Source organism: Parasteatoda tepidariorum, chromosome 7 (assembly GCF_043381705.1).
Source record: "Parasteatoda tepidariorum isolate YZ-2023 chromosome 7, CAS_Ptep_4.0, whole genome shotgun sequence".
NCBI lineage: Eukaryota > Metazoa > Arthropoda > Arachnida > Araneae > Theridiidae > Parasteatoda > Parasteatoda tepidariorum.
The window spans coordinates 71,302,082-71,326,647 of record NC_092210.1 but is presented as its reverse complement, the minus strand read 5'-3'; the positions used below and the strand labels follow the sequence as shown (position 1 = coordinate 71,326,647).

Sequence of the window (24,566 nt, the reverse complement as noted above, 5' to 3'; positions counted from 1 at the left end):
CAGGGTTGCTCCTTAAATAGATGAACAAAATTCCCTGTCTTTTCCAGGTTTTCCAGACATATTTTTAAAAAATCCCAGTCTGAAATCCCAGTAGATACAGACAGTGCTGTGGTCAAAATATAAAGTGAACCACAAAAAATTTATATTAATAATTTATACATTATACTGCATATTAAATTTCAATTAAAAAAATATAACACACCACGATACAGAGAAAAAAATGGTGGAAAAGACAAAAGAAATATATCATATATAAGAGGAAAAAAATATTTTTAAAAATAATAACATTTTGTCTCACTAAGTCAACACAATAAATAATTTTTGCTCAAATTCTGCAATTTGGCAGTCAATGGCAGATGCTTCTGACGAAAAACCCTTGATTAATTTTTGTTTAATTTTATATTCCTGTTTAGTTTAATTTCATACTTTGTACCTGTATGATTTGAACAATGCAAAAATGAATAAAAGTGAAATTTTAAAGAAAAAAAAGATGCATCTTGAATCATGTAAATTAAAACAAAATGCTATTTTTCTATGAAGAGATGAAATTAAAATAAATATTCCCACTTAAATAAAAAAACATAATTATTAAAGATTAACTTGCTACTAATATGTAATGCAAATTAAACAAAAAGTAAACTTAGTTTATCTAAGCTTTCACCAGATTCGATAATAATTTTTTATTTTAACTTTAGCAGCAGCACTTGATACTTATATCATTTGCTGGAGCATTTAAACACCCCATGCAAGTATACTGAGAGAATAAATATTGAACATAGATTAACATCTAACATAAAAAGATTATAAGCATTTAAAACATTAGAGCATTAAAAACATTAGAACATAGATTAACAATTGGAAACGTGATTTTACGACAGCATCATCAGGAATCGAATGCATCTGAAATCAAATTCGATATTTGCATATTAATAATATCGGAGTTTGGAAAACTTTGTGGAAAAAGCTAAAAAATGGTGAATGAAAAACGAAAAATTATCCTTAAACGTGGCGAAGTTATGATAGAATTAATCACGAATTGCATCAAATTCAAACGAAGTAGTGAGAATTTGAAAAACTATGTAAAAAGGGTCGACTGCCGAGAAAACTATTACCAAGCATCATGACATTAAGATTGATTAAAACGTAATGAATCGAACACGTCAGAAAGTGATAACTGGAAATTGAAATTCGCACATTGCAATATAACACCATAATAATAATACCTGAATTTGAAAAGCTAGGTCTACAGAATCGAAAATATGATTAATAACTTATGAAAACTATCATCAAACTGACCGTGACAAAAAGTGATGTTGCAAAATCAAAAAGTAGTAATAACATATCGGAAAAAGAAAAACCTTGTTAAAGGAGCCGAAAAAATTATTAATAAATGCTGATGAACAATCAACTAATGACGTAAAATTATGATGGAATCGTCACAAATTGAACGTTTCAGAAAAAGTGACAGCTCAAATTTGAAATTCTCATGTCGTAACAATGTATTAAATGTATAGGAATCAAATTTGAAAAACCATATGGAAGCAGCTGAGAAACGATCGGACAAACACGTGGACTTGAAAAAAATGAATAAAAAATAGTTACTGGTAAAACTAAACGTTCATCAATTTTTAGAAAAATAAATACTAATTACTATTTTTTACAAAAATAGGCCCTAAAATTACAACCTGGATCGATCTCAGAATATTATAGTATAGCATTACAATTTTCAAGTGGAACAGCAATTCCCATGCATCCCAAGAGCTCTTAATAATGAATTTAATTGAATTCATTATTTCAAACCTTGGCGATAGAGGATTAAGAAAATTATCAATAAAAAACATTAATAAGAGAAAATTAAACCCTATTTATCCCAATAAATTTTTTAATAAAAAATAAGAATAGACAATCTGAAGTATATCCATCCTTCTACCAGTTATGGATTCTAGCTACCTAAACGCTTTCTCAATTGAAAGTTTCTTAAATCACAAGAACACAGCATGCTATGGTTCTGTGAAATTTGGCTCTAGCCAAATCACAAAGGTCGCCAAATCAAGCTCTCTGACTTTTCCAGATTTTGGCTGAAAAATGTTAAATTCCTTAACTTCTCCTGATTCTCCAGGTTATACAAATATACTTTGATAAGCAAAAATATGAATAAAAACATTTTTCTCCCTACATTTCTCACTATTTTTCAAAAAAATTATTCATATGTGTGATATGGGTGTTTGCTTCATTGGCTCCTCCAAAACAACAAAGGAGTTTCATGATGGGCTTGCCAACCCATTAGTGGGTGTACACAACAGAGTTGAACTAACACTACATAATATTACAGCCTAGGAATCAGTAAAAACAATGATCTTATTACAAACTGGACATTGGACACACACACATGAAAAATAAATTAGGATGTTTGTTTTTTCTGCACATCAAGGACTTAAATGGAATGTATTTCCTGTTTGAGGTCATCTTGGCTATAATAAGAAATGCCAACATTAGCAAACAAAATTTATTTCATCTGAAAGAAAATATGAATTAAATACATTAAAATTAAGAAAACTGATTGTTTTCAGGAAACAGTACTTATCATAGTCAATTGTGTTTACTATTTATATTTAAATATGAAAATAAATTAAAAAAAATATTGGATCAACATGCTATTTTAAAAAACCTTTAATTCACAGACATAATTAATATGCTAAATTAATATTAATTGTAAAATAGGAACAGTACTACGGGTAGGGAAAAAATTTAATTCATTAGCAAGGAATTAACATCAACTTAAAATGAAATTCTTTATAATTGCTCAGAAGTATTTGAAAAAATAATGGAGAAAATAAATATCTGACTTAAAAAAACAAAATAAATTTAAAGAATGAAAGAATATGCTTTAAATTTGAAAGTTATAATTCAAATTGTTATTGTTGAAAGAAATAGTTTACCTTCATGTTCAATAGAGAAAAATATTTAATTCATTACTAAGGCATTAACATGAATTTTATATCACTTAGGAACTTTTTAAAGATGGTTATTTCTAATTAAATTCCTGCCTTTTTTTACTGAAACCATGACTCTGGAAATCCCCTTTTATCTGTTTAAAAAACCTTCATGACAAAAAAAGCTTTTGAAGTTACAGCTGCAGGGAAGCAGAATATGCCCAAATGCGCGAACGAGGTTTGGAAGAAGTTTAGACAGCCAAGGGAAAAGTTTGGTCTAATTAAATTAAAATTTGTTGCAAAAAATATATGTCACCTTGATACCATTACAGGCCTTACATGTTTCCTAGCTTTAAAATTTTTATTATATCCTAAACTTATTAGCATTTTTTAATCATTCCGAATCCCATTCTAATTATATTAAATCACCTATTTAATTCTTATCCTTTTTTCATTAAAAGCGAATATAAATATTTCTATTCTTTTCTTTTTTTCAATAAATGTAACGCCCAACTTCATTCAATGCAAGTGTATAACTAATTATAATTCAATGTCATGACAAAATGAGTATCAGATTTTTTTTCCACACTTAGTTTCTTTAAGCTGCTTTATTTTTTCTTTAACCAAATAAAAGTTTCAAGGTTGCATTAAATACTAATAATCTTTAATTTGTAAGCCAGATTATTTTAATTTAATGTTAGTTGGCGTTGTTTTTGGCTGTTATTTCTCAATAACTCACAAATAATGGATCTCTTCTCATACTCCCAAGTGTTGGTTTGAAACTACACATAAACTTGTCTTTTTTTCAAAAAAAATGTTGGAATTAGGACTAGGGGGGGGGGTTGAGATGTCCCACGGCCCCTTTGTTACTCGTTGGATTAGTTTAAAAATAAAATCATTTCTATGAACACTATTTTTCGCTTAAAAGTATTTTATTTTATAACCGTCGTTGAACAGCCGATCCCATTTTATGAGTTTACGACTACTAATGTTCAACTCCATAGCCTTGTAATTTCGAACCAAACTTAAAAGACAAGGGAACTCCTGGATCGAGTATTGGGAGAAATTTAGATTCGTGGAGGACTTTTTCATGGAGCTAACCCGCATTTGCTTTACATGGAGAGGAAGACCACAAGAACCTCCCACGGTTAGCCTGAGGACAAGGGGACTCTAACCCATGATCAGTCTACCACAGAGGATATTTCACGTCAGCACTGTGGTTGGCGAAAGCCGGATGCGGAATTCATATCCACTGGGATTGGAACCCAGTTCGCTGCATTGGAAGGCGAACGTTCTATCCTTTGAGCCCTGCAGCTCCTTTTTAAAGTATTGTGATGTTTAACCCACTGGTGGTTAAGGAAATGGGCAAAATTAGGAGAATGTTTCTCTTCTATACACTATTCCCTTATCCATTAGCATGGATAAACCGGTTTTGCAATGCAGAGAAGACTGCAGGTTAAAATGCGACTTTTTACGTGCAGAAACGTCAGTGGGTTAAAAAAAATAAGAGAGAATTGGGTTCAGTTTTTAAAAAAAAGAAATTTTGAGCTCCTGAAGAGAACAGTATCTTTAGAACAGCCAGTGTAAAGATAATTTTTTTTCCACGTAACTCGCTGAAATAAAAGAATAGCCATGATATTTTTGCTCATTTCTCTACGAATTATAAAAACGATAAAATTTTAAGATCATTATTATTTAGACTTAACGGTCGCTTTAGGAAATTTTTTATTGTAAAAAAAAACAGAAGTATAAGTGTTTCCGTTAAATACTGAACATCCAATATATTTTTTTTTCAATATGGAAAATCTGCTATTACCTGTATCGATAATTTTTATTTTTTATTTTTAAGAAAAATTAAAAACTTAACTTCTTCAAAGAAAATTATTATTTTTTTATTATCTATAACAATGCAATTTTTTGATGCTCTTAACGAGTAAAGAGGTATTAACGCAATTTGTGAAATAGACGTCAGGATTTGCGTTAAATTGGTTTAAGAATCACCATAGTGATTTACGATTAATATTCACGTTTTATTAGTATTATTATAATATTATATGTGATAAATTAAGATTAATTATTACATGTGATTTCATGCATTTTAAAATTACATACTTTGATCCATTTTCACGCGAAATACAGTGATTTGTTTTCAAGAAAAAAATACAGTGATTTGTTTTCACGCGAAATATCGTGATATTTTGCGCTATTTATGTGATTTGAAAATTACACATCATAATTTGTTTTCTTGAGATTTAAAATTACCCATTGCGATTTAAAAATTGCACATCATGATTAGTATTTACGCAATTTAAAAAGCCATAATTGCGACTTGTATTCCCCCGGTTTTTAAAATACATCATTGCGTTTTGCATTCACCTGATTTCAAAATCAACATCAAGTTTAAAATTTGTATGATAGTGATTTGTTTCCAAACAATTTAAAGAATTCATATATTGCGATTTGTTTTCATGCAAATTGAAATTTACATGATGTGATTCATATTCTTGCAATTTAAAATTACACATCGCGATATAAATTGATGCAATTTAAAAATCAAACACCGTATTCATGCAATTGAAAACTTCAAAATCACAAATCGTCTTCGCATGATTTTATGAATTAAATGTCGCGTTTTCTAGCTCATTTATAAAATTGAACACTTTGATTCATATACAGATAATGCAAAAAACTTTCTTTTATCTATGAGTTACTTGGAGTTATAAGCATGGTGGAGTTCAGTAGTACTTCACAAAATATGAATGCTTGTGTTTGGACAGTTTTTGATTGAAATAATAGAACAAATGAAAAGTGGAAAGCTTATAAAAGAATTTTTCCTACACTGTTCCTGAAAGAAACGACATAATGCTTTTTAATTGATAAAAATCATTAAAGAACAAGTCGTACCACAGCAAATCAAAATGAAAGGTGCCAGGTAGAAACCTTTACGAATTTTAGAAAAAAATAAGATATTTTTTTATTCAATTTTTTTACTTGAAAAACTGGAGAAAAGAATTTAAGAACTAGAAATCATCAAGCATATGTGGCTTCAGTAGCATATTCAAGTTTCAGCAGCTTGTTACTTTATTATTACCTTCATTAATCCATATAGAGTTTAAAAATCATTCAAAAATTGTACAAAATGCAATTTTTTTTAAAGAAAATATAATTATCAAATACTTAGAATATTATAATAATGTATCAACTTTATTTTCTAAAAATATTTTGAAAAAATTAAAGCACTTAAAAATTAAACTATAATTTTGAGGGAAGATTTCAAACAAACAAAACTGTATTCTGAGGAAATATTAGGCTTTTCTGCACTTTTGATCGCTCGCATGTAATAAATTTTTACAAACTAATAGGTTCTCTGGGGTTCACGTCATTTTATGTCTTCAAAACACAATGGCATTAAAGTGACCCTGGGCATAGTGAAATAAGTAGAGGTGAGAAGTTTTTATATGATAATTGCAGGGAAAATGCTTGATGGAAATAAATTTTTTTTTTGCACTGGTTCGTATCTAGCTTATTTTAAAAATATTATCTAATATGTATAAGTACCAAGCAGTAGTTTCTTAAGAATCAGATTTATTGGAAGCTAGATCAATAGCAGATTTAATTTTTAAAATTACTCTTGGGGAGAGTGGTTATTTTCCAAAAACTCTTCTTGGCTATGTCACTAGTTGTGAAGTAATTTGAAACATTCGTTTACAATTTAAGAGCATCTAGGATGGATATAAATAATAAGTAACTTGGAATCATGATTAAGAATTTAAAAAAATTGTACATTAATTTTTTAAAACATGTCTTTAGAAAATCATTGAGACGTTATGTCGACTCCTCTTCTTCTTACCTCTGTTGGCTTAATGCTTAGATCAGGATGTGTAGCCAAATTATTCAACAAAAAAATAAGCACTTTTCAAGCACTCAAAAAATATTTTTAAGCACTTAAAAAAATATCATAATTAGGCAGGGTAGGAAAGTTTTTGACAATTGATGGTTTTATTTTGTTTTAACCGTCATGTCAAAAAAAAAAAATTAAATTGGCATTGTTTTTGACAATTGTCAAAAATTATGAAATATTGAAGCATGCGAATGGCGTTTTCATACGCTACGGACTGACAATACACCGAAATAGATTGAATTAATTGTAAGGGGTTGAATTAATTGTGTAAACGTTGAATAGAACAATGCAAACAGTGTCTTTTTGCATAATTCGTAGTGAAAATCAACATGGTAAAAAAATATCATTTTGAAAAAGGGAAAATTAAGCACTTTTTAAAAACACCCAATGAAAAAGTACCTTTTAGGGCTTTTAAAAAACGAAAATTCGAAATAAGCACTGTAGATGATTAATGTTACATAATTAGCTTATGTTTTTTTGATGAATTATTTAAATTAGAGAAATGTGCATAAAAACTAAAAACAATTGTGATTTTGTTTGATTGTTTACAAAATGTGATTTTGATCAGCCGTAATGTTTTTTTTTACTAAAAAATTATTAAATACATAGATCTTCATTATACAAGTTAATCTTTTTTATTATGACAAAGTGTGATGGCACTGGCAATATATCCAGGCTCCAATTTGAATACCCATACTCAAATAGTTACAGTAAAAAGTTTAAGAAATTATGAGTAGTTGCAACTACAGAGACAATTGCAATATAACAATATTAAGTTTGTATTTTTAAAAACATCTTCATTTATAAATATTTTTCACACAGAAAATGTAAATGTTCAAAAACCTGATATTTTCCACTTAAAAAAAAACTGTCTATTTTAAGATATTTTAAAAACTAAATGCATGAAAAATGAATGGTAGAATTTTAAACTGAACTGAAGGCATGGAAATTAAAAGATGGTAAAACTCTACAAATACAATAAGAATAAGCTTACTAATCTTGTTGAAAAATGTTTTTCCTGAGGATGATTAAGTATCCAGGATTTCCTCAAATGACCCAAGGAACTCAATTTCAATTTCCTAATAAAAGAAATAAAATGATTATATCCATTTACAATAATTCCATTATTTCTGCACCAGAATTATACAACATTAAAATGAAAAGCTACCTATGTGATAAAATTTTTAACTTAAAACCAAATTTTAATTTTTCTTTATTTTTACTTGGACATTTGACTACCCTCCAGAAACGCTTAAGAATAACAGAAGAATCTTGAGGGTGCCCCTAATGACGATCGGTCGGGAAGAAGAAAAAAAAATCAATGTTTTATTTTTAATCCTCTACTTTGCAAGTGCAAATTACGGTATTGAAAACTGAAGAATGAAATCCCACAATTAGATAGGGTATCTAATTCCCTAACAATTCTTGGTTTCGGGTAAAATTATATTTTTTAATGATAATTCCATGACTTTTTCTAATCTAGTTTCCCTAACAATTCCCGGATCATACGAACCCTGTCATTAAGAGAAATAAAACAAAACGATAAGAGTCTTTTATCACTGAGGATGTTCTAAGCAAGCACTGAGGTTGGTGCAAGACGAGAGCAGAATTTGTGTCGACCAGTTATTACTGGGATTTCCCCTAGGCATGATTTGAATAAAATTCAGTTAATTAATGAACTTATGAAACACTGAAATATAGATACAATTCACGCGAAGAAAAATCTTGAATGTTCTAATCTAGGGCCCTGTTTTTTTCCCTACATGTTTTGTATCTTTGAGACAGTTTTTTTCCCCTTTCAAATAAGGCATCTTCTTTAAATAGTCAGACTCAATTACAAGTCTGCCAGTTTTAATAGAACTTTCTGATCAATTTTCTCCTTTTCAAAATTTTTTTTTCAACACTAAATGCTTAGTATCTTACACATGATCATAAGTAAGCCTCATGTGGTTTTATACAATATCCTGAAATAAAAAAAGAGCCAGATGTAAAAGTTAAAACTAGCAAAGGACCAAAAGGTATAAGAATAATTCTATACTTATTAGCTTTTATAGAACTTATAACAAAAATAGATTGATTTGCAAAATTTTTTGGTTTAAAAGAAACATTCTTTTGATAAAATAGCATTATTGAAAAACTTTTAGACGTCTACATCTGCATAGCATTGAAAACCTTAATAGTTAAAAATTTATAAAGGGTTCATCTCAATACATAGAGGTTATCTTATTAAAATTAAATGCACTAATTTAAAAACAAATGTACTAACTTCTAAAAGCACACTTTTTAAAAAAATATATATACCAACCTCATATTCATACTCGATCTCTTTCCCACTCCAGGAAAAATCTTCAGAGCACATACTGCATACCATATGATCACAGCCACCTTTTTTGATAATAATTATCTGACATTTAGGACACCTTTTTGCCTTTTGCTTTTTTAACAATTTCTGTAAATAAATAAATACAAATTGCAATAAATTTCAACAATTATTTTTAAAGGAAAAATTTATAAAATGTAAATATAAAAAAAAACTTGATTTTTGTAAAAAACATTTTAGTTACTATTCATATCATATGATAAAATTTATAAATCAGGAAATTTACGTAGTTTTGGGAGAGGGTATGTGGGAAGAGCTTGCAAAAGAGAACAATGATATAAGAGTCCATGATTCCGGAGTGTTCAGACATGCTAATAATGACATAATTAGTTTTATTCTTAAGACATTCAGAATCTATGCAAACCCCCCAGAAAACATTTTATTACTTCTCTAAAAGAACTAATTAAGTTATTTTTTAATAAAAAAAAGTTTACCTTTATTTTCAGATGAAATCGGACTCACATGACTTCCCACAAAATGAAGTCACTTATGTTCATTTGCAGTTTGACTACAGTGGCAGTGCATTAAAAGACATTGCATTCGAGTTGTCATTTGAATTTCCATAATTCATATACAACTGTTTTAGATTACAAGTAAATATATTTTACAAAAATATGTAAATTTATTTATGCCCTAATGTAGCTTTGAGTAAATGTGGGCTTTAATGAACTTTAATAATATCGTTAAAATTCAATGATACCCATTGAACTATTTTCTTAAGTTGACAAAATTTTTTAGTTCTGAATATTTAAGATTTTTTAATTCAATAAAAAAGGTGTAAGAATGAGTTATGGATAACTGAGATTACTTACTCATATGGTGCTTTATAAAATCAAACTAATTTTATTCTGTCATTTCCTTAGCCATTTTATTTTTTTATTTATTACTAAGTTTATTTTTTCATTTCTTTTGTTTTTCATTCTAAAGAATGCTTTAAGTTTCTGTTCGGAAGAGTTATTTTTATATTATAAAATCTTTTTAGTGAAAGAAATGTTGAATAATTTTTTTATAGAACAGTTTTAGATTTAAAAAATGTAAAAAGAAAAGTTTTTCCTTAAAAAAATTTATTACAGCCAGAATTTAATAGAGAATTTTCTACAGGATAACAACAGAAGACCTTTTAAAAAATTTGCGATTTCAAAGTTTTAACACACTTGTAAAAAAAAAAATTCTTTTAAGGTAAAGGAGTTGAAATTAATATATTGCTGTAAAATTTATGAACTTTATTTTAATTGCATTAATCTATGTTAGAAAAGTATTGAAACCAAGTACATATATTTATCTAAGGTCAAACTCACTATTCAAAATTTTCACATCAGGAGAATTTAGGTTTTGTATCAGAAAAAACTCAGTTTTTATCCAATAAAATTTTTTTTTGTAGCTTAAAAAAAAACAATTTTGTAGCAGATAGACACTAATAGCATGGTAAATAAAAGTTTTTTTTTTTTTGAGGTACATCAAAAAATTTTTTTAACAAAATAAAACAAACAAAAGTTCAATAATAATTTCATTTTTAATTTTCCCAGAAAAAAAAATCTCAAGATTTCTCCAAAATTAAAATTGCATTTTTTTGTAAGTTTATATTTAAATAATAAACTATTTTTTTAATACATTAAATTACGATAATAGAAAGTGTATGCAAATTTTACAACTAATAATAATAATAAAAAGAACATGAAAATTTTATCCAACAAATTTATGTTTATGAATTTAACTAAATTCAATGAAACTCATATCATTAAAAAATAATTGTAGCAGAAAGACATGTGATTGCTGGCAGAAAAAATTATTTAAAAACTGGCTAGATAGTCTAACTTTCAAACTAAATAATTTTTTCCTCAATGCATAGCTTATTTATTTAATTTTTGGTACACGAGAGATTATTTCTGTTCGATTTAATGAAAATATATATAGACTATCATTTTTATATGCAAAAGTAACATTAATAAATTTTATAGGTAGAAATGAAAAACTTCTAGCCAATAAATTTTTTTTCTTATTAACACATAAAAAATACATATTCATACATAAAAGAATATGTATTATGACTGGTATGCCCAAATTTTGAAGAAGAAAAAAATCACATTTTCAGACGTGTCATCATCGCATTAAAAAAAAAAACGGTATTTTAAAATCCATGGTAAAAACTAAAAGACTAACTAGAAAACCGCGTGGATTTACAATCATCATCAAATAATTGCATAAAATAGTAACTACTCAAATTCGCAATTTGGATTTCCTATATCATATAGAGCATAAGCAGAAAAAACATAATCATAAGCACTTCCAAATTTTTTTAGAACCCTTAGCTTCCTTATCAATATCACAAACTCTATGATTTAATTTTAAAGCTGTATTGAATTTGAGTTATTGAGTATTAAACAAAAGCATCTGAAAAGTTGCAAAAATAAGATTAATAGAAAGAGACATTACTTCCAAATATTTTTTAGTTCTTTTTGCTTCCTTATCAGTTTCAGAATTAAAAGTAACAAAATCTTGATACTGCTGACAGTTCTGTCCTTCATGAATTGCTGCACAGGTAAGACAATTGGTTTTTCCACAGACTGAACATAGAAAAAAGTTTACACTATCTTCATACAAACACCATCCAGGGCAATCAACTGTTTTGCAATGAAAACTATCCTCAGCTTGAGTTTCAGCAAGATTTAAACTCTTTTGGAGATATTTTTCAAATATTTCCTTTGTGACTAGCTGAAATTTAATAATACATAAATTAAACATTTCAAGCAGAGTAACACATTAAAATATTTCTTTCAGAGAACAATAAATCTGTTAACATAAATTTACTATGAAATTCAATAAAGTAATGTATTATTATAATTACTAACAGATTTAACTTCTCGATCTTGAAGATTGCTTCCACAAGCATACTCATCATTATATGGACATCTAACTAATGCTGTTTCAGAAAACTCAATGAGTGTGGCAAGACATCGCCTAGAGAAACAAAATGTAAAAGAATGCTTAGTAATAAAATATTAACTAAATTGCAATGTTATAAGAGAAATCATTATTTTTTTTTTGCATTGTATCTTACAAACTTTTAAATATTTTTTTTCTGAAATGCTTAGTAGCAACATGAAACTAATATACAAAAATTATAATATAAAGTCTAGTGTGAATATCGGGTAAAATAATTTTTTATTATGAAATTAACTGGACTTATTAATTGTAAATTGTTTTCACACAAATACCTATTTCTTTCTTTACTTAAAAACCTCAAAAAAGAGTCAACCACGAAAGTTTTTTTCTTCTTAAAGTATCTTTATAAATTCTTTTTTTCTTTTCACTTTTTTCAATTATTTCCAGATTACTTTCAGTTCAAAATTAATAATTTACTCTGAAATTTAAATCCTAATTTTAGCAAATAGCTATAGTAAAATTTGTCAGTGTTAAGGGAGAAAGTAAAAAATGAACTTAAATTTGATGAAAACCAGTTCTTCCTTCTTTTTTTTTTTTAAAGTGAAGGCTTAAAGATTTTGTATAATATATTTTAAACAGAATACTCATAAATGACTTCATACTTGCAAAAGCTATGAAGACAATCATGAAGAATAACTCCTTCATCTCTCACAATAATTTCAAAGCATATCTGGCACTCAAAAGGTTCTGTATTTAAAACAAGATCTTCAAAATCCAAGCATGCTAGCATCTCATACTCATGGGTTCCATTATCTGTTCTTGTTCTGGGAAATTTAGCCTGTCAAATTAAAATACATAAAACACATAGAAATTTAACTTATTATAAATTTCAATCAAGCAAAAGCATACATGTAACTTAAACAATAAACTATTAAGTAAATAGTAATTTAAAAATTACAAGTTTTTAACTTAACATTTATGTTATTTTAGCATTTATGAAACATTTAACATTTATGAAATTATTTATTTGGATACTACAATATCCCAGATACAAGCCCACTAAAAATTTGACTGTTATAACTTCAGCAGATTGAAAAATGGAAACTGAAATGTACTTATATAAATATGAGGGCAAATAAAAAAAAAATGAGAAGTTGTAAAAATAAGAAGAAACATAAGCCGGGTTATAAGTTTCAAATTTTTTACCCATTTTATTTGTTTCCTTATCAACATCATTAAACATTTGTATTAGTCTCATCATTAACATTATAATGAAATATTATTTTAATATCATTTTTATTAATTTAATACTGTTTTAAAAAGAATTTATTTCAAATTTGCATTATATTAATAAAGGTAGAGTTTAAAGTCTATATAATTTGAAAACATCAACACAAGTATGCAAAAAAAGATGAAATATAAGTATCTGTGAAGTTGTAAAAATAAGACTAATCATGAACAAAGACATTACTTCCAAGTGTTTTTCAATTCTCTCTGCTTCCTCGTCAGTATCAGAATTAAAAGCAAAATAACCTTGATACTCTTCGCAGTTCTCTCCTACATGAATAGTTGCACAGATGAGACAATTAGTTTTTTTGCAAACTGGACACAGAAAAAAGTTTACACCATCTTCGTACAAACACCACCCAGGGCAATTGATTGTTTTGCAATGAAATCTACCACGTGATTGTCTTTCTGATTGATATATGCTTTTTTGATGAGATTTTTTAAATATTTCATTTGGAACCAGCTGAAATTAAGTAATAAAAAATTAAACAGTGTATGTACTGAAGAATATCAAAATTTTCATTTATAAAGCAGAGAATTTATTAAAAATTATTTTGCTATGACAATCAATAAAGTAATGGTTTCACTAAAATTACTAACAGATTTAATTTCTCGTTCTTGGAGATAACTTCCACAAGCATATTCTCCATTATATGGACATTTAACCAGGGCTGTTATAGAATCTTGTATAATAGAAGCAAGACACAGCCTAGAGAAGAAGAAAAAATTCAAGGCCTGCTTATTAATAAAATACTAATAAAACTTAGATATAATCAAGAATTAGGTGTTTGTCTTGCTCTTTACCTTACAAAAACTAAGTTTATTTAGTGAAGATTCACAGTTTTCAAACACAAATGCTTTGTACCAACATTAAATTAGTATACAAGAATTAAGTATATTTTTAGACTACTGTAAATAGTGTGTTTAACTATATATATATATATATATATATATATATTTACACACTNTATATATATATATGAACTTAATTTTTTTTTTAATTTCTTGATGTGTTTAATTATTTCCTCACAATTATCTCAGAATTTAAAAAAAAAAAAAATTTGAGTGATTATATTTTTATTTTATCTACCGTTCACTTTTTTCAGATTTATTTAAATTCTTAATCAATAATTATACACAAATAGTTAAGTCATTAATTTCAGTTCATAGCGATTGCAAAATATGTCAGTATTTTAAATAAAATACACTGCTTTCTGTTATAAAAATTAACTACTTTTTGTATTTTTATCAAAATGTTAGCATATCTAAATAAATTAAACATTGAATGGAAAATCAGTTATCATCTATGGCAATAAATACATTATTTACGGTAACTAAGCCTAATGTGATAAAAATGTGAGTGGTGAAATCAACAAAACCTTAGATTAAAACACAATTAATTAAAGGTTAGGTTACATATTCAGAAGTATGTTTGACAAGTTAATATTCCATTTTATACTTTTTTACTGAAATTTTATGCACTATAAGGATGAGGTTCGACTGTATAACTCAATTTAAAATAATTGAAAATAAAAAAGAACTTATACTAATAATATCAATAACACTTTATGCAGGATCTGATTTCTGAGCTAGCTGTCTTCCAAGATTAAAAACATATTTAATAGAATAATTCGCCAATTGCTATTAAAAAAGTACAACAAATGATTTATTTACAGATTTTAAATTATGCTTTCATTTGTGAAGCTTGTTACAACAATGCTTTTAGATACCGTTGTATCTAAAACTAATTTTTTATTATCATGTAAATAAAGAGGTTGCCTGGTTGAGAAATTAAAAAAAAACAAACAGATAAATAAAAAAAACTGATCTATTTTAAGAAGATTTAAACTAGTTGTTTTCTGCTTCTAAAATACATGAATAAAAATTCATGAAAAAAGGTTGGATAATATTAACTAGGTAATCTAGCTGTTGGGAATCATTTCAAATCCCACTTTTCTTATACACGAGTTATCAGATAAAGAGAACATTTTTAAACAAGCCTACAAATTAAAAAATATGCTGGTCACAACTGTTTTTCAATTTGTAGTGCTGGTGATGATTTATAATGCTGATGATAAATTTTAAGAAGTTGTTTATACAATAACCAAGTCTCAAATAATACCAGCATTATTTAAACTTTTCTAGTAATGATGAAGCAAATAGGATACATGACAAGCATGCTGATTTTCTTATTCACTGCATCAATAAAAAACCAATGAAGAATTTAAATACTTTATAATTTAATACAGCTAGATAAAATTAAACAATACAAGAGCAGTGAGTTCCACAAATCAACATTTTCTCTATCAAAAATTTAATTTTACTCAAATACTACTAATACAATACTTATTTATTTGGAAAATAATTTATAGACAAGCAAATTAAAATCTGCAATATGGAAATACTGCATGAAAATTCGAAATTTATCATACTTGCAAAAGTTATGGAGACAATCATGAAGAATAACTCCTTCATCAATGGGTATATTCAAGGAACAGATCTGACACTCAAATGGTTCCATATTTAAAATTAGGTCCACATAATCAAAGCATGCAAGCACCTCATAATTATCAGCTCTATAATCTGCAGATGAAGATTTGAGCGATTCAGCCTAACAAATTAAAATTAATGCATAAATTATAATACAAATTAAACTTATTTTGTAAAAATGAACTAAGAACATTTTTAACTTAAACAGCAAATTATTAAGTATATTATCAAAAAAAATAATAAAAGTAACATTTAATAACATAACTTCATGTGAAATTTAGTTAGTTCAAAATATCGAAGGATTTGACAAGTTATGAAATTTAATAAAAAATTTCGAAGTTCATGATTTAGAAAAAAATCAATCAGTTCTTTAAGATTTTGAAAATATTGATCTAGCTTGAGTAAAAAAAAAAACTTTGTGTTGCCAATGAAATGTTAGTCTAGAGAGTAAAGATGGGTCTGTACTACTATTTTGAAGTATTTGAAAGCATTTAGTATTTTAACACGTTGACTGCTGCATCACCCTTATTCAAGTGACAGCAAAGTTTCTGATCGAGCTGCATCACCTGTATTGGGGTGGAGCTTATTTAACTACTTGCGAGGGATATTCGTTTGTATTTGAAAAGATATTTTACAGAAAGTAACAAAACTATTGAATTGTTATAAAAAGTAAAAAAAATGATTTAATAAGAAAATTATTGTGCGCCTTCCTGTTCACTGCTATTTGAGTATTCATCATTTTTATATGAAATTTAAAGGAATAATTAATTTCAATTTGATTCCAAAATTTTTTCACATAAAATGTTGGCCAGGTAATTAAATTATCAGGAAATAAATAAATGAACTTAAAATGAATATTTAGTTCATTTTTCAGTTGTTACTAATATATTTGGAGATTTGTTACATTTATATATTGAAAGTAACAATAATAAACAAACGTTAATTATGTGAATTGTTTCAAAATTTTTGTAATTTGGCATTTGATTCAAATCAACATTCATTTTATTTTACAATCAAATTTAAGCAAATTAAAATTAAAAATAAGCTTAAAAATTCAATATAGACTTTTAGCTTTAATAGAAATTTCACTTAATTTAGATTCAAAATGAAAGTGGGGCTGAAAATTTATTGAGATTAATAATTAAAAGAATCAGGTTCTTGTAACTGATATTTAATTATATTAATATCAGATTGTAACTGATATCACCAGAATGGTACTTACCAATCTCTACTGCACAGTAAATTTAGGGTATTTTAACATGCAATTGTGCATTGTAAACACAAACTCTGAAATAAATTTGCTTAGAATATTTCAGAATAAAAATGATGTACATTACAAGTAAATGATACAATAACTTTCTAACTTTTATTTAATTTAGGCTATTAAATTCAAAATTTTAAATTTTTTAAAACTTTTTTAAGTTTTATAGTAAAAATTTTCATTTTCCTTTAGGCACACAAACCCTTTAAAAAGTGTTCATGGTGGTCCCCCTTTTTTTCAATGCACAGTTTGATAATGAGGAGCCTCAAAGTGATAGGTATGTAAAGGCCACTAAGTTGGTCACTAAAGATGACAAAAAGTTTCATTCAATAATTATAAATAATAAAAAATTGGTTAATACGCTAATTTTCAAATATAAATTAAATTAGGAATATTAATTCCATATTAAATGAAAAAAAAAAAAAAACAATTATTATTGCTTGTTCAACTTACATCTCGTTTTGCAGTAGAAGTTGTTGAATTTGGAATTTTTCCCTCAGCCTTTAAATTTGATTTTGAGTGATTTGAAAAAGAGGAATTGAGCTTTTGCTTCTTCTGAGGCAATATAGGAAGAGGAGATACAAATTCTGAAGTTCTTTTTACTCCTTTTAACGCAGTACCCATGCCTAAAAGAGATTTATTTTGATTTAAATGACTTCTATAGCAATTCGATCCCAAATTCGATTTGTTTGTTTTTTTTAAAAAAGAAGTCTTTACATTAGTATTAGAATCCATAAATTCTGATTTTTGTCTTTGTACTGCCGAATGTGAATTTTTTGATTTGAAAGAAAAATATTGATTTGTGCTTGATGACTCTCCCTGAAGAGAAGATCTGCTTATCTTGGAATATGTGTTTTTATCATTAATTGCAAAATTAGTCATTTTAGTCTTTGATTTAATTTGTCTCTTCAAAGGAGATATAGTAATGGATGATTTTGAGTCATATTCGCCCTTCTCAGAATCTGAACTAGAAGTAGAGATTACATTAGAAGCAGAGAAACAATTTTTTGGTTTAAATGTCACATGTAGCCTATCTTTTAATTCTGAACTCGAGATAGAATCATTTAATGTATAATGTTCTTGCTCAATAGCATTACACATTTTATTTTGAGCTTGAATGCTGGAGTACTTAGAGTTCATCAGCTTAATTTGAGTCTTTGATTTTGTTTGTTTTATAGGTAATCTAGTAATTTTCTTTAAAGGATATTTAGAATTTTGTGGTTTTAAATCTGATTTATGGGACACAGTCATAATTTCATCACCAGAACCTGAACTAGAAGCTGAGGCAGCAAATTTAGAACATGATGAGGCCCAATGATTTGGTTTATTTGTCATATCTAGCCTACCTTTTAACTCTGAATTGGAACTGGATTCATCTAAAGTATACAGTCTTGTGTTCTGGTGACAATGATTTGTTTCCTACCTTCAAAGCTGGATTCCTTAGAATTTAACAGCTTCTTTGGATGATTGTGACAAATGGTTTTAGAATTCTTAAATAAATACATAAAAATAAATATATAAAATCAAAAAATAACAAGAAAACATACAAATAATTAGAATTAACATAGAATAATTAGAAGAAAACATAATAGTTATTGAAAATTTTACATAATGAATAAAACATTTAACTGAAATGAAATAAGAAGGGAGATTACACACTTTTTGTAGCTATGACTGCAGATAAAAATTCTACTTCATTTGTTAAATCTATAGATTCAATATTAGAGGGATCTGCAGTAGGTACTGTTTCCATTTCTGATTGTGAAGATGGGAGTGAAGTTGCTTTCTTTACTTTGTTTCCTACAACTTTATTTACTGGCAACATTTTCTAAAACACAAAATTAAAACATGAAAGTAAAATCAGATCAGATTATTTTTGTTAAACAAAAATATAAGTATAGGGATATTTTTGAAAATGATGTATGAAAAATTATTTTTGTAGTGTTTTTTGTACCTTGAAAAATTAAACACAAAATTCGCACAAAAGTGATTAAATAAATAAGGATAAAAAATATATAAGGAAAAAAAATATATATTGTTTCAGAAACTAATACACATATCTTCTACAAGTATTAATTAATATATGAATTTATAATCTAAAATATAAAATAATAGTTCCACATTATTTACCCTAGATCTTGATATTAATGAATACATATATTGTTAGAAGCTTTTTACTAAACACATAAAAGTTCTGACCATTCAATCACACAAGAGTTATTATAGAGTAAGATATAGTTATATGCCCATTATGATATTTAGTACATACCCAATAAATGAGGCAGTTCTTAATTTCGAAATCTATCTCCAATACCACTATGTAGAACATCCTTCAAAATAGAATATAAATTTGAAAATTGAGATAGGGCTGATAAAAGCAACAAAATGTACAAATCGACTAAATAGAGAATTTAGTTCCCAACTTAATGCTCCTAACATTACTTTTTTTTACATGCAAGACAGAACTGGTAGCAGCAAATGAATCTTTTACAGCGGCTAGACGTTTTTTTTTTTTTTAACCTTTTGATTATAAATACTTTTCTGAAATTTTCATCTTTTCTGAAAGCTACATTTAAGTCAAATTTTATTTCTAATGTAGAATAGAGGAAGGAAAGCAATATTATTCAGACATAAAAAATAACAAATTATACGCTGTATCCCATTAAATTTGAAGTTGACATGTCAGTGAATAACTCAAAATGAATAGCGTCCGCCACAACTTTTGTAAACAAAGCTAAATGTGATTTATTTTTCAGGTCGTTTTTACCTCTGATTTAGTTTGGACCCAGAAAGGTGATACTACAAACAGGGAGAAGTTTGACTAATATGGACCATTGGAAGCTGTGCAGTCAATTCAAAAAAAGGTTTGACTAAGTTCAGTAGGCAAATGAAACACTTTGAGACATTTTTTACTCATTGTTGACTTTTGGGTACCTAAATTATTTTGGATCAGAGCTGGAGTGATCTCTACTCCAAAATGAAAAGCATTTTTGTGTTCTTATTTAGAGTAAATCAGCAAATATGGATTGGTTAGGTATGTTAATTGATTTTTTCTCCTTAAATGAGTAATCATCCTCTCCCTATGATCCTCCAAATACCCCTTTCAATAAGGCAAGGTGGCAGACTACAAATAGTAAATAAGAACAAATAGTAATAGGAACAGTCAAATTCACTTACACAGTTTGCATCTCTATTTTTCAGGGAATTTTGCCTGAGTTAGCTTTATTAGTATATCATCATCATCATCCGAACATGGCCAAGTACCTAGCCCCATTGTTAGGGATTATCTTTTAACAGCCATTGTAGGAATGCAACATAATTTTGAGCCAGGTCAGAGGAGCTGGACAGCACCTGAGCTGGTATCTTTCACTCCTAACTTCAACACCATAACCAACAAGAGGACTTTTAATCAAGATAGATTTAAGGCACACCTTGCAGCGTCTGCACTAAAAGATCTAAGAAAAGTTTGATTTTTTTAAACAATTTAAATATTGCTTCACCCATGCTATGATTTTAATAACTTTACGAGATGGCTAAAATTGTCAGTATTTATTAAAAGAAGTTATTCATCAGTATGGTGGAGGAGTTATCAGGGTGCCAATTTATGTTGAATATGAAAATCTCAGGGTGTTGGAGTTTGTATTGGTATGGTGTATAATTGAAGATAATAATGCAAACAGAAGATGATGAAAATAACACTTGAAAATGAAAACCGGATCGTAACTAATATAAAGCTTTTATTTCATATATTTGCAGAGCTCGAGATACCAAATTTAAATATTATCCATAAGAATTTCAGTTGAATCAATTTTGCATAATAATATTAATAAGGACAGGCCATGGGAGACAAATCCCCCACAACCTGCCTAATCAAAAGCCAAATTAAAAAGTACATGTAATTTGTTCCCAACGGACACAGAAGCATGGGTGGGAGATCGAAATTGGCGATTTAATAAATTATAACATAGCCAAAACGAAGCCAACCAGCATATCAATATTGGGTTTAAAATAATACCTTGGCGATCACAAGTCTCCAACAAATTTATGAGAATTATTACAACCATGCAACTGAAACATTTTTGCGGTTAGAAATTAGAATAAAAGTTATAAATAGATTTTTGTTTTGGATTAGTAATGAAATAAAAAGTATCCGTTGCATTGATCTATAAGAGAATGTTCATGTTCGTTTTAAAAAGATTAAGTCTTTGATTTATTTTAAATGCAATTCTATTAATAAAAATAAGTTTAAGTAATGAAAGATATTTAATAAATATGTAATGCCAATTGTGGCATCACAATCAGCTATGCATTTCATTACTGTGATTTCCTTGTGGTACTCCATTTTATCATAAATTGCTTCGATATTTTCTCATTTTGGTCACATTTTACTCAGAGGAGACAAAAAATTCTATTAATAATAATCTGCCGTCACTATATTTTCATTCGAAATAATGTTATTTAAAGAGGCTGAATAACACATTGTTAATAAAAATTGTTGCAAGACATCAAAGAATAAACCACTGATAGAAAAAATAGAGCAAAGGGCTGTCGTGTCAATGCTGATGATGAATACTGAGTAGTGGACGAATATTGATTACACCCTTAGTATAAAAAGGCCTTTAGACAAAAATTAACACTGTGAGCAATTAACCCATGTATAATTATAATGCAAAAATAAATAAATAAATATAATTAAAAAGATTTGAATGAAAACTTTTTAACAAAAGAGCAGATTAAATAACATCAGTCCCATTTACCTTTTCACTGTTAGACTCTTTAGCTTTGTTTTCATTTGCCATGAGTAATTTCTAACTGATACACCTAAAAAATTAACCATGAAAATTTTTTTAATGATTATATTCTCATAATTAAAATAAGATATATAGATTCACATCTTAGATATAAATAAAAAAAAAACATATAAAAAGATAAAATTTGGCGTTCATATTTGTCACATGGCAACAAAATTTCTCTTAACTTAACATCATATAAAAATCAAGTTTAAATGTTCTGTAATGCAAAAATGAAACTCAGCCATTATTTTTTTTTTTAAAAAAAGGGAGCAACTCTTTGTTGCAAATTGCAAACATAAAAGAATGAGGAAATTTCCGTTTAGTGGTCAGTGGAAGAATAATCACCAAGTCAGTGTAACTTCCAGGTAGCTGCTCGCGAGAAATTTAAAAAAAAAAAAAATCACATAAAGGGACCAACTCGCAGCTACCACAGCAAACATTGAAAGTTTTATTAAAAAATTTTTTCAAGTTTAACATTTATTTGACACCTTGGCAATTGTAGTTGGTGCGACAGATCACGATACAGAAATATCCTCGAAAAAATTAGTTTATCGTTAAAATATAATTTAATTCATCAATGAAAACTAAAAGAGACTAATAATTGTTTATTTAAAGAAAAAAAACCTAACAAATATTTTTAAAACATTACAGCATAAAATATTTAAAAAACTTGCACTATTTTCCCTTTTCATTGAAACTAAACTATAATCATCATTATCCCTTTGATTAGTCTGACCAATGTTCTTCCTAGACAAAAAAAAAAAAAAAAACTTGGGAGAAATTTCCCTATTCTGATCTGTCCAGCCAGACAGATTTGTCCAAATAGTTTTTTAACTTGAAATTTCTTTTTAATAAAAATCATGTGGATGTTTGCTCAGGGGTGGCTACGAATTATACCTTTTGAGTTGGTCCCTTTCTGTGATGTTTTTCTTAGTTTCTCGCGGGCCACTGCTCGGAAGTTTCCAGGACTTGGCGATTATTCTGCCACAGATCACGATACGGAAATCTCCCAAGACTTCTAATTTAACGAATACTCACTTCTTCATCTTTTCAAATAGTTAAAAGAAATTATATCTGTCAGAGAAACTCTACAAAACATTTTGCTCTCAGAATATTAAATTGAAAAGGTAAAGAGGTGAGCTTTCAAATGTTCATTTAGAAACTTTGTTACTTGTTTTTTAGTTTAGAGAGGATGCTGTTCAGCTTATATTTGAAGTAAAACTGTCTTATATCTAAATCCAGAATTTTGTGAAAATTAAAATTTTCCTGAAAGCACATTTCTTTAAAAATAGAAACAAAATTTCAAAAAACTAAAACTAGTAAGCATACAAAAAATTGTTCATCTCTCTTATTAGATTTTACAGTATGATATTTACATTAAATTATGTTCGATCCATCCAAGATCAGGATGGCTGACTCCGTCATGGGTTTGTCAGGTTCCTGGATCCGGGGGCATCACAGGGCATTGCGTACTAGGATGGAGGCCTAGATCTAGGACCTCGTTGTTATTTTTACAAGAATGATCTCGATGCATCTTCAATGATTGCATCACGCAAAACGATGATATCATTCCAACTGCTTATTTCTGCTAAATTTGAGACTTGTTTAAAAGAGGCAAATTTTTTTTATTTTCCACCTTCCGTAGTCGGTTGATCCGAATATTCCCGGGGAGATTTTGAAAAGTAACACGCAATCGACAGACCGGTTTTATGCAGTAAAAGCGGCGCTTGCATCTCTAGCAGCATTATTTTCTGACACCCCGACGTATCTTAGCATTGCACGCATTCAGTGTTGATTATTAAAAAAAACAGGTTAATTTGAATCCTAAAATTTTTTTTATATCAAAAAACTAATATATTACTTTGTATATTGCTTAAAGATGTCTATATTTCTTCTGCAATATATTGATTGTTTACTAAACGTTTTAAAATCAGAGATCAGTTAGATTACAAACAAATATAAACTTAAGTTTCGGTTTCGCTTCATTTTGGTTTTCAGAATTTGGGTTAATTATAACCGAAGGAAAGGTGTTTGCCTATTCAATTATAGTTACTAGTAAGCATCTGTTTTTATTATACCTTAAGTATAATTGCTTACATATAATTAAAAACTAAAATCCTTTGATTTTTTTTTAATTAACTATAGTAGTTTGAAAATCGTTTTAATTAAAAATGCTATAAGTGAAGCATGTTTTTTTAAAAAATAAGCAGCGCAACTATGAATTCGTTCGATTTTTTATGAAAATTAAAAATATAAGTCTTCTTCATCAATACAAATTATTTGTAGCATTTGTTACAAAGTTGACCATATAGAGAGTCTATCAATTACCACTCTTTATAAATGTCACTGTATCCTTTTGGAGTTTAAATCAAGATGAATTAATTTGCCAGGTATCTAACATTATGCTAGAAAAAGTACTGTCCTAAAAAATTACAATATTTTTACCGCTTTATAGAGATTGTGCACCAAAATGTTGATTAAAACCAACTTCCCAATAAAAATCAAAGAGGAAGGGAGGGGGTAAAAATAAAGTAGCGTTAGAGTTTTTGTTAAATGAGTGGGGTTACGGTTTCATTTTTCTGTGCAAGCTTCAAGAAGATAAATATATGACAAATGTTCCTATAGGATGTCTTTGGCG

The 24,566-nt window shown here is 27.8% G+C and overlaps 1 protein-coding gene across 6 annotated transcripts; it reads right to left on the bottom strand.

The window, feature by feature from the left end:
- Positions 1–2,012: 2,012 nt before the first annotated feature.
- On the bottom strand, positions 2,013–23,644 carry LOC107440014 (ranBP-type and C3HC4-type zinc finger-containing protein 1). 6 transcript variants are annotated; one of them, XM_071183580.1, is made up of 15 exons: positions 23,305–23,387; positions 21,893–21,956; positions 20,313–20,590; positions 19,405–19,465; positions 18,795–18,963; positions 17,589–17,761; positions 15,817–15,995; positions 13,985–14,093; positions 13,569–13,847; positions 12,760–12,935; positions 12,064–12,172; positions 11,648–11,926; positions 9,140–9,283; positions 7,829–7,913; positions 2,333–2,471 (listed from the first exon to the last, which is right to left on the bottom strand). In XM_071183580.1, the coding sequence occupies exons 3-14, from the start codon at positions 20,321–20,323 to the stop codon at positions 7,863–7,865; spliced, it is 1,740 nt and encodes a 579-aa protein (XP_071039681.1). In that variant the 5' UTR covers positions 20,324–20,590; positions 21,893–21,956; positions 23,305–23,387; the 3' UTR covers positions 2,333–2,471; positions 7,829–7,862. The 6 variants fall into 6 exon arrangements, with proteins under 6 accessions (XP_071039682.1, XP_071039685.1, XP_071039681.1 ...); XM_071183584.1 differs by lacking the exons at positions 19,405–19,465; positions 20,313–20,590 and adding an exon at positions 18,482–18,625 and having other exon boundaries at positions 2,164–2,471; positions 23,305–23,466; XM_071183579.1 differs by lacking the exon at positions 20,313–20,590 and having other exon boundaries at positions 23,305–23,552.
- Between the last annotated feature and the right edge of the window lie 922 nt (positions 23,645–24,566).

Bases quoted from the DNA above. Each gene is read 5' to 3' on its own strand.
- LOC107440014 (XM_071183579.1), bottom strand. From the start codon at position 21,927: ATGAAAACAAAGCTAAAGAGTCTAACAGTGAAAAG. The intron at 11,927-12,063 runs GTTAGTAATTAT...ATTAAATTTCAG, and splicing joins AAGATCGAGAAGTTAAATCT to CTAGTCACAAAGGAAATATT. The intron at 9,284-11,647 runs GTAATGTCTCTT...ATTTATTTACAG, and splicing joins GAACTAAAAAATATTTGGAA to AAATTGTTAAAAAAGCAAAA.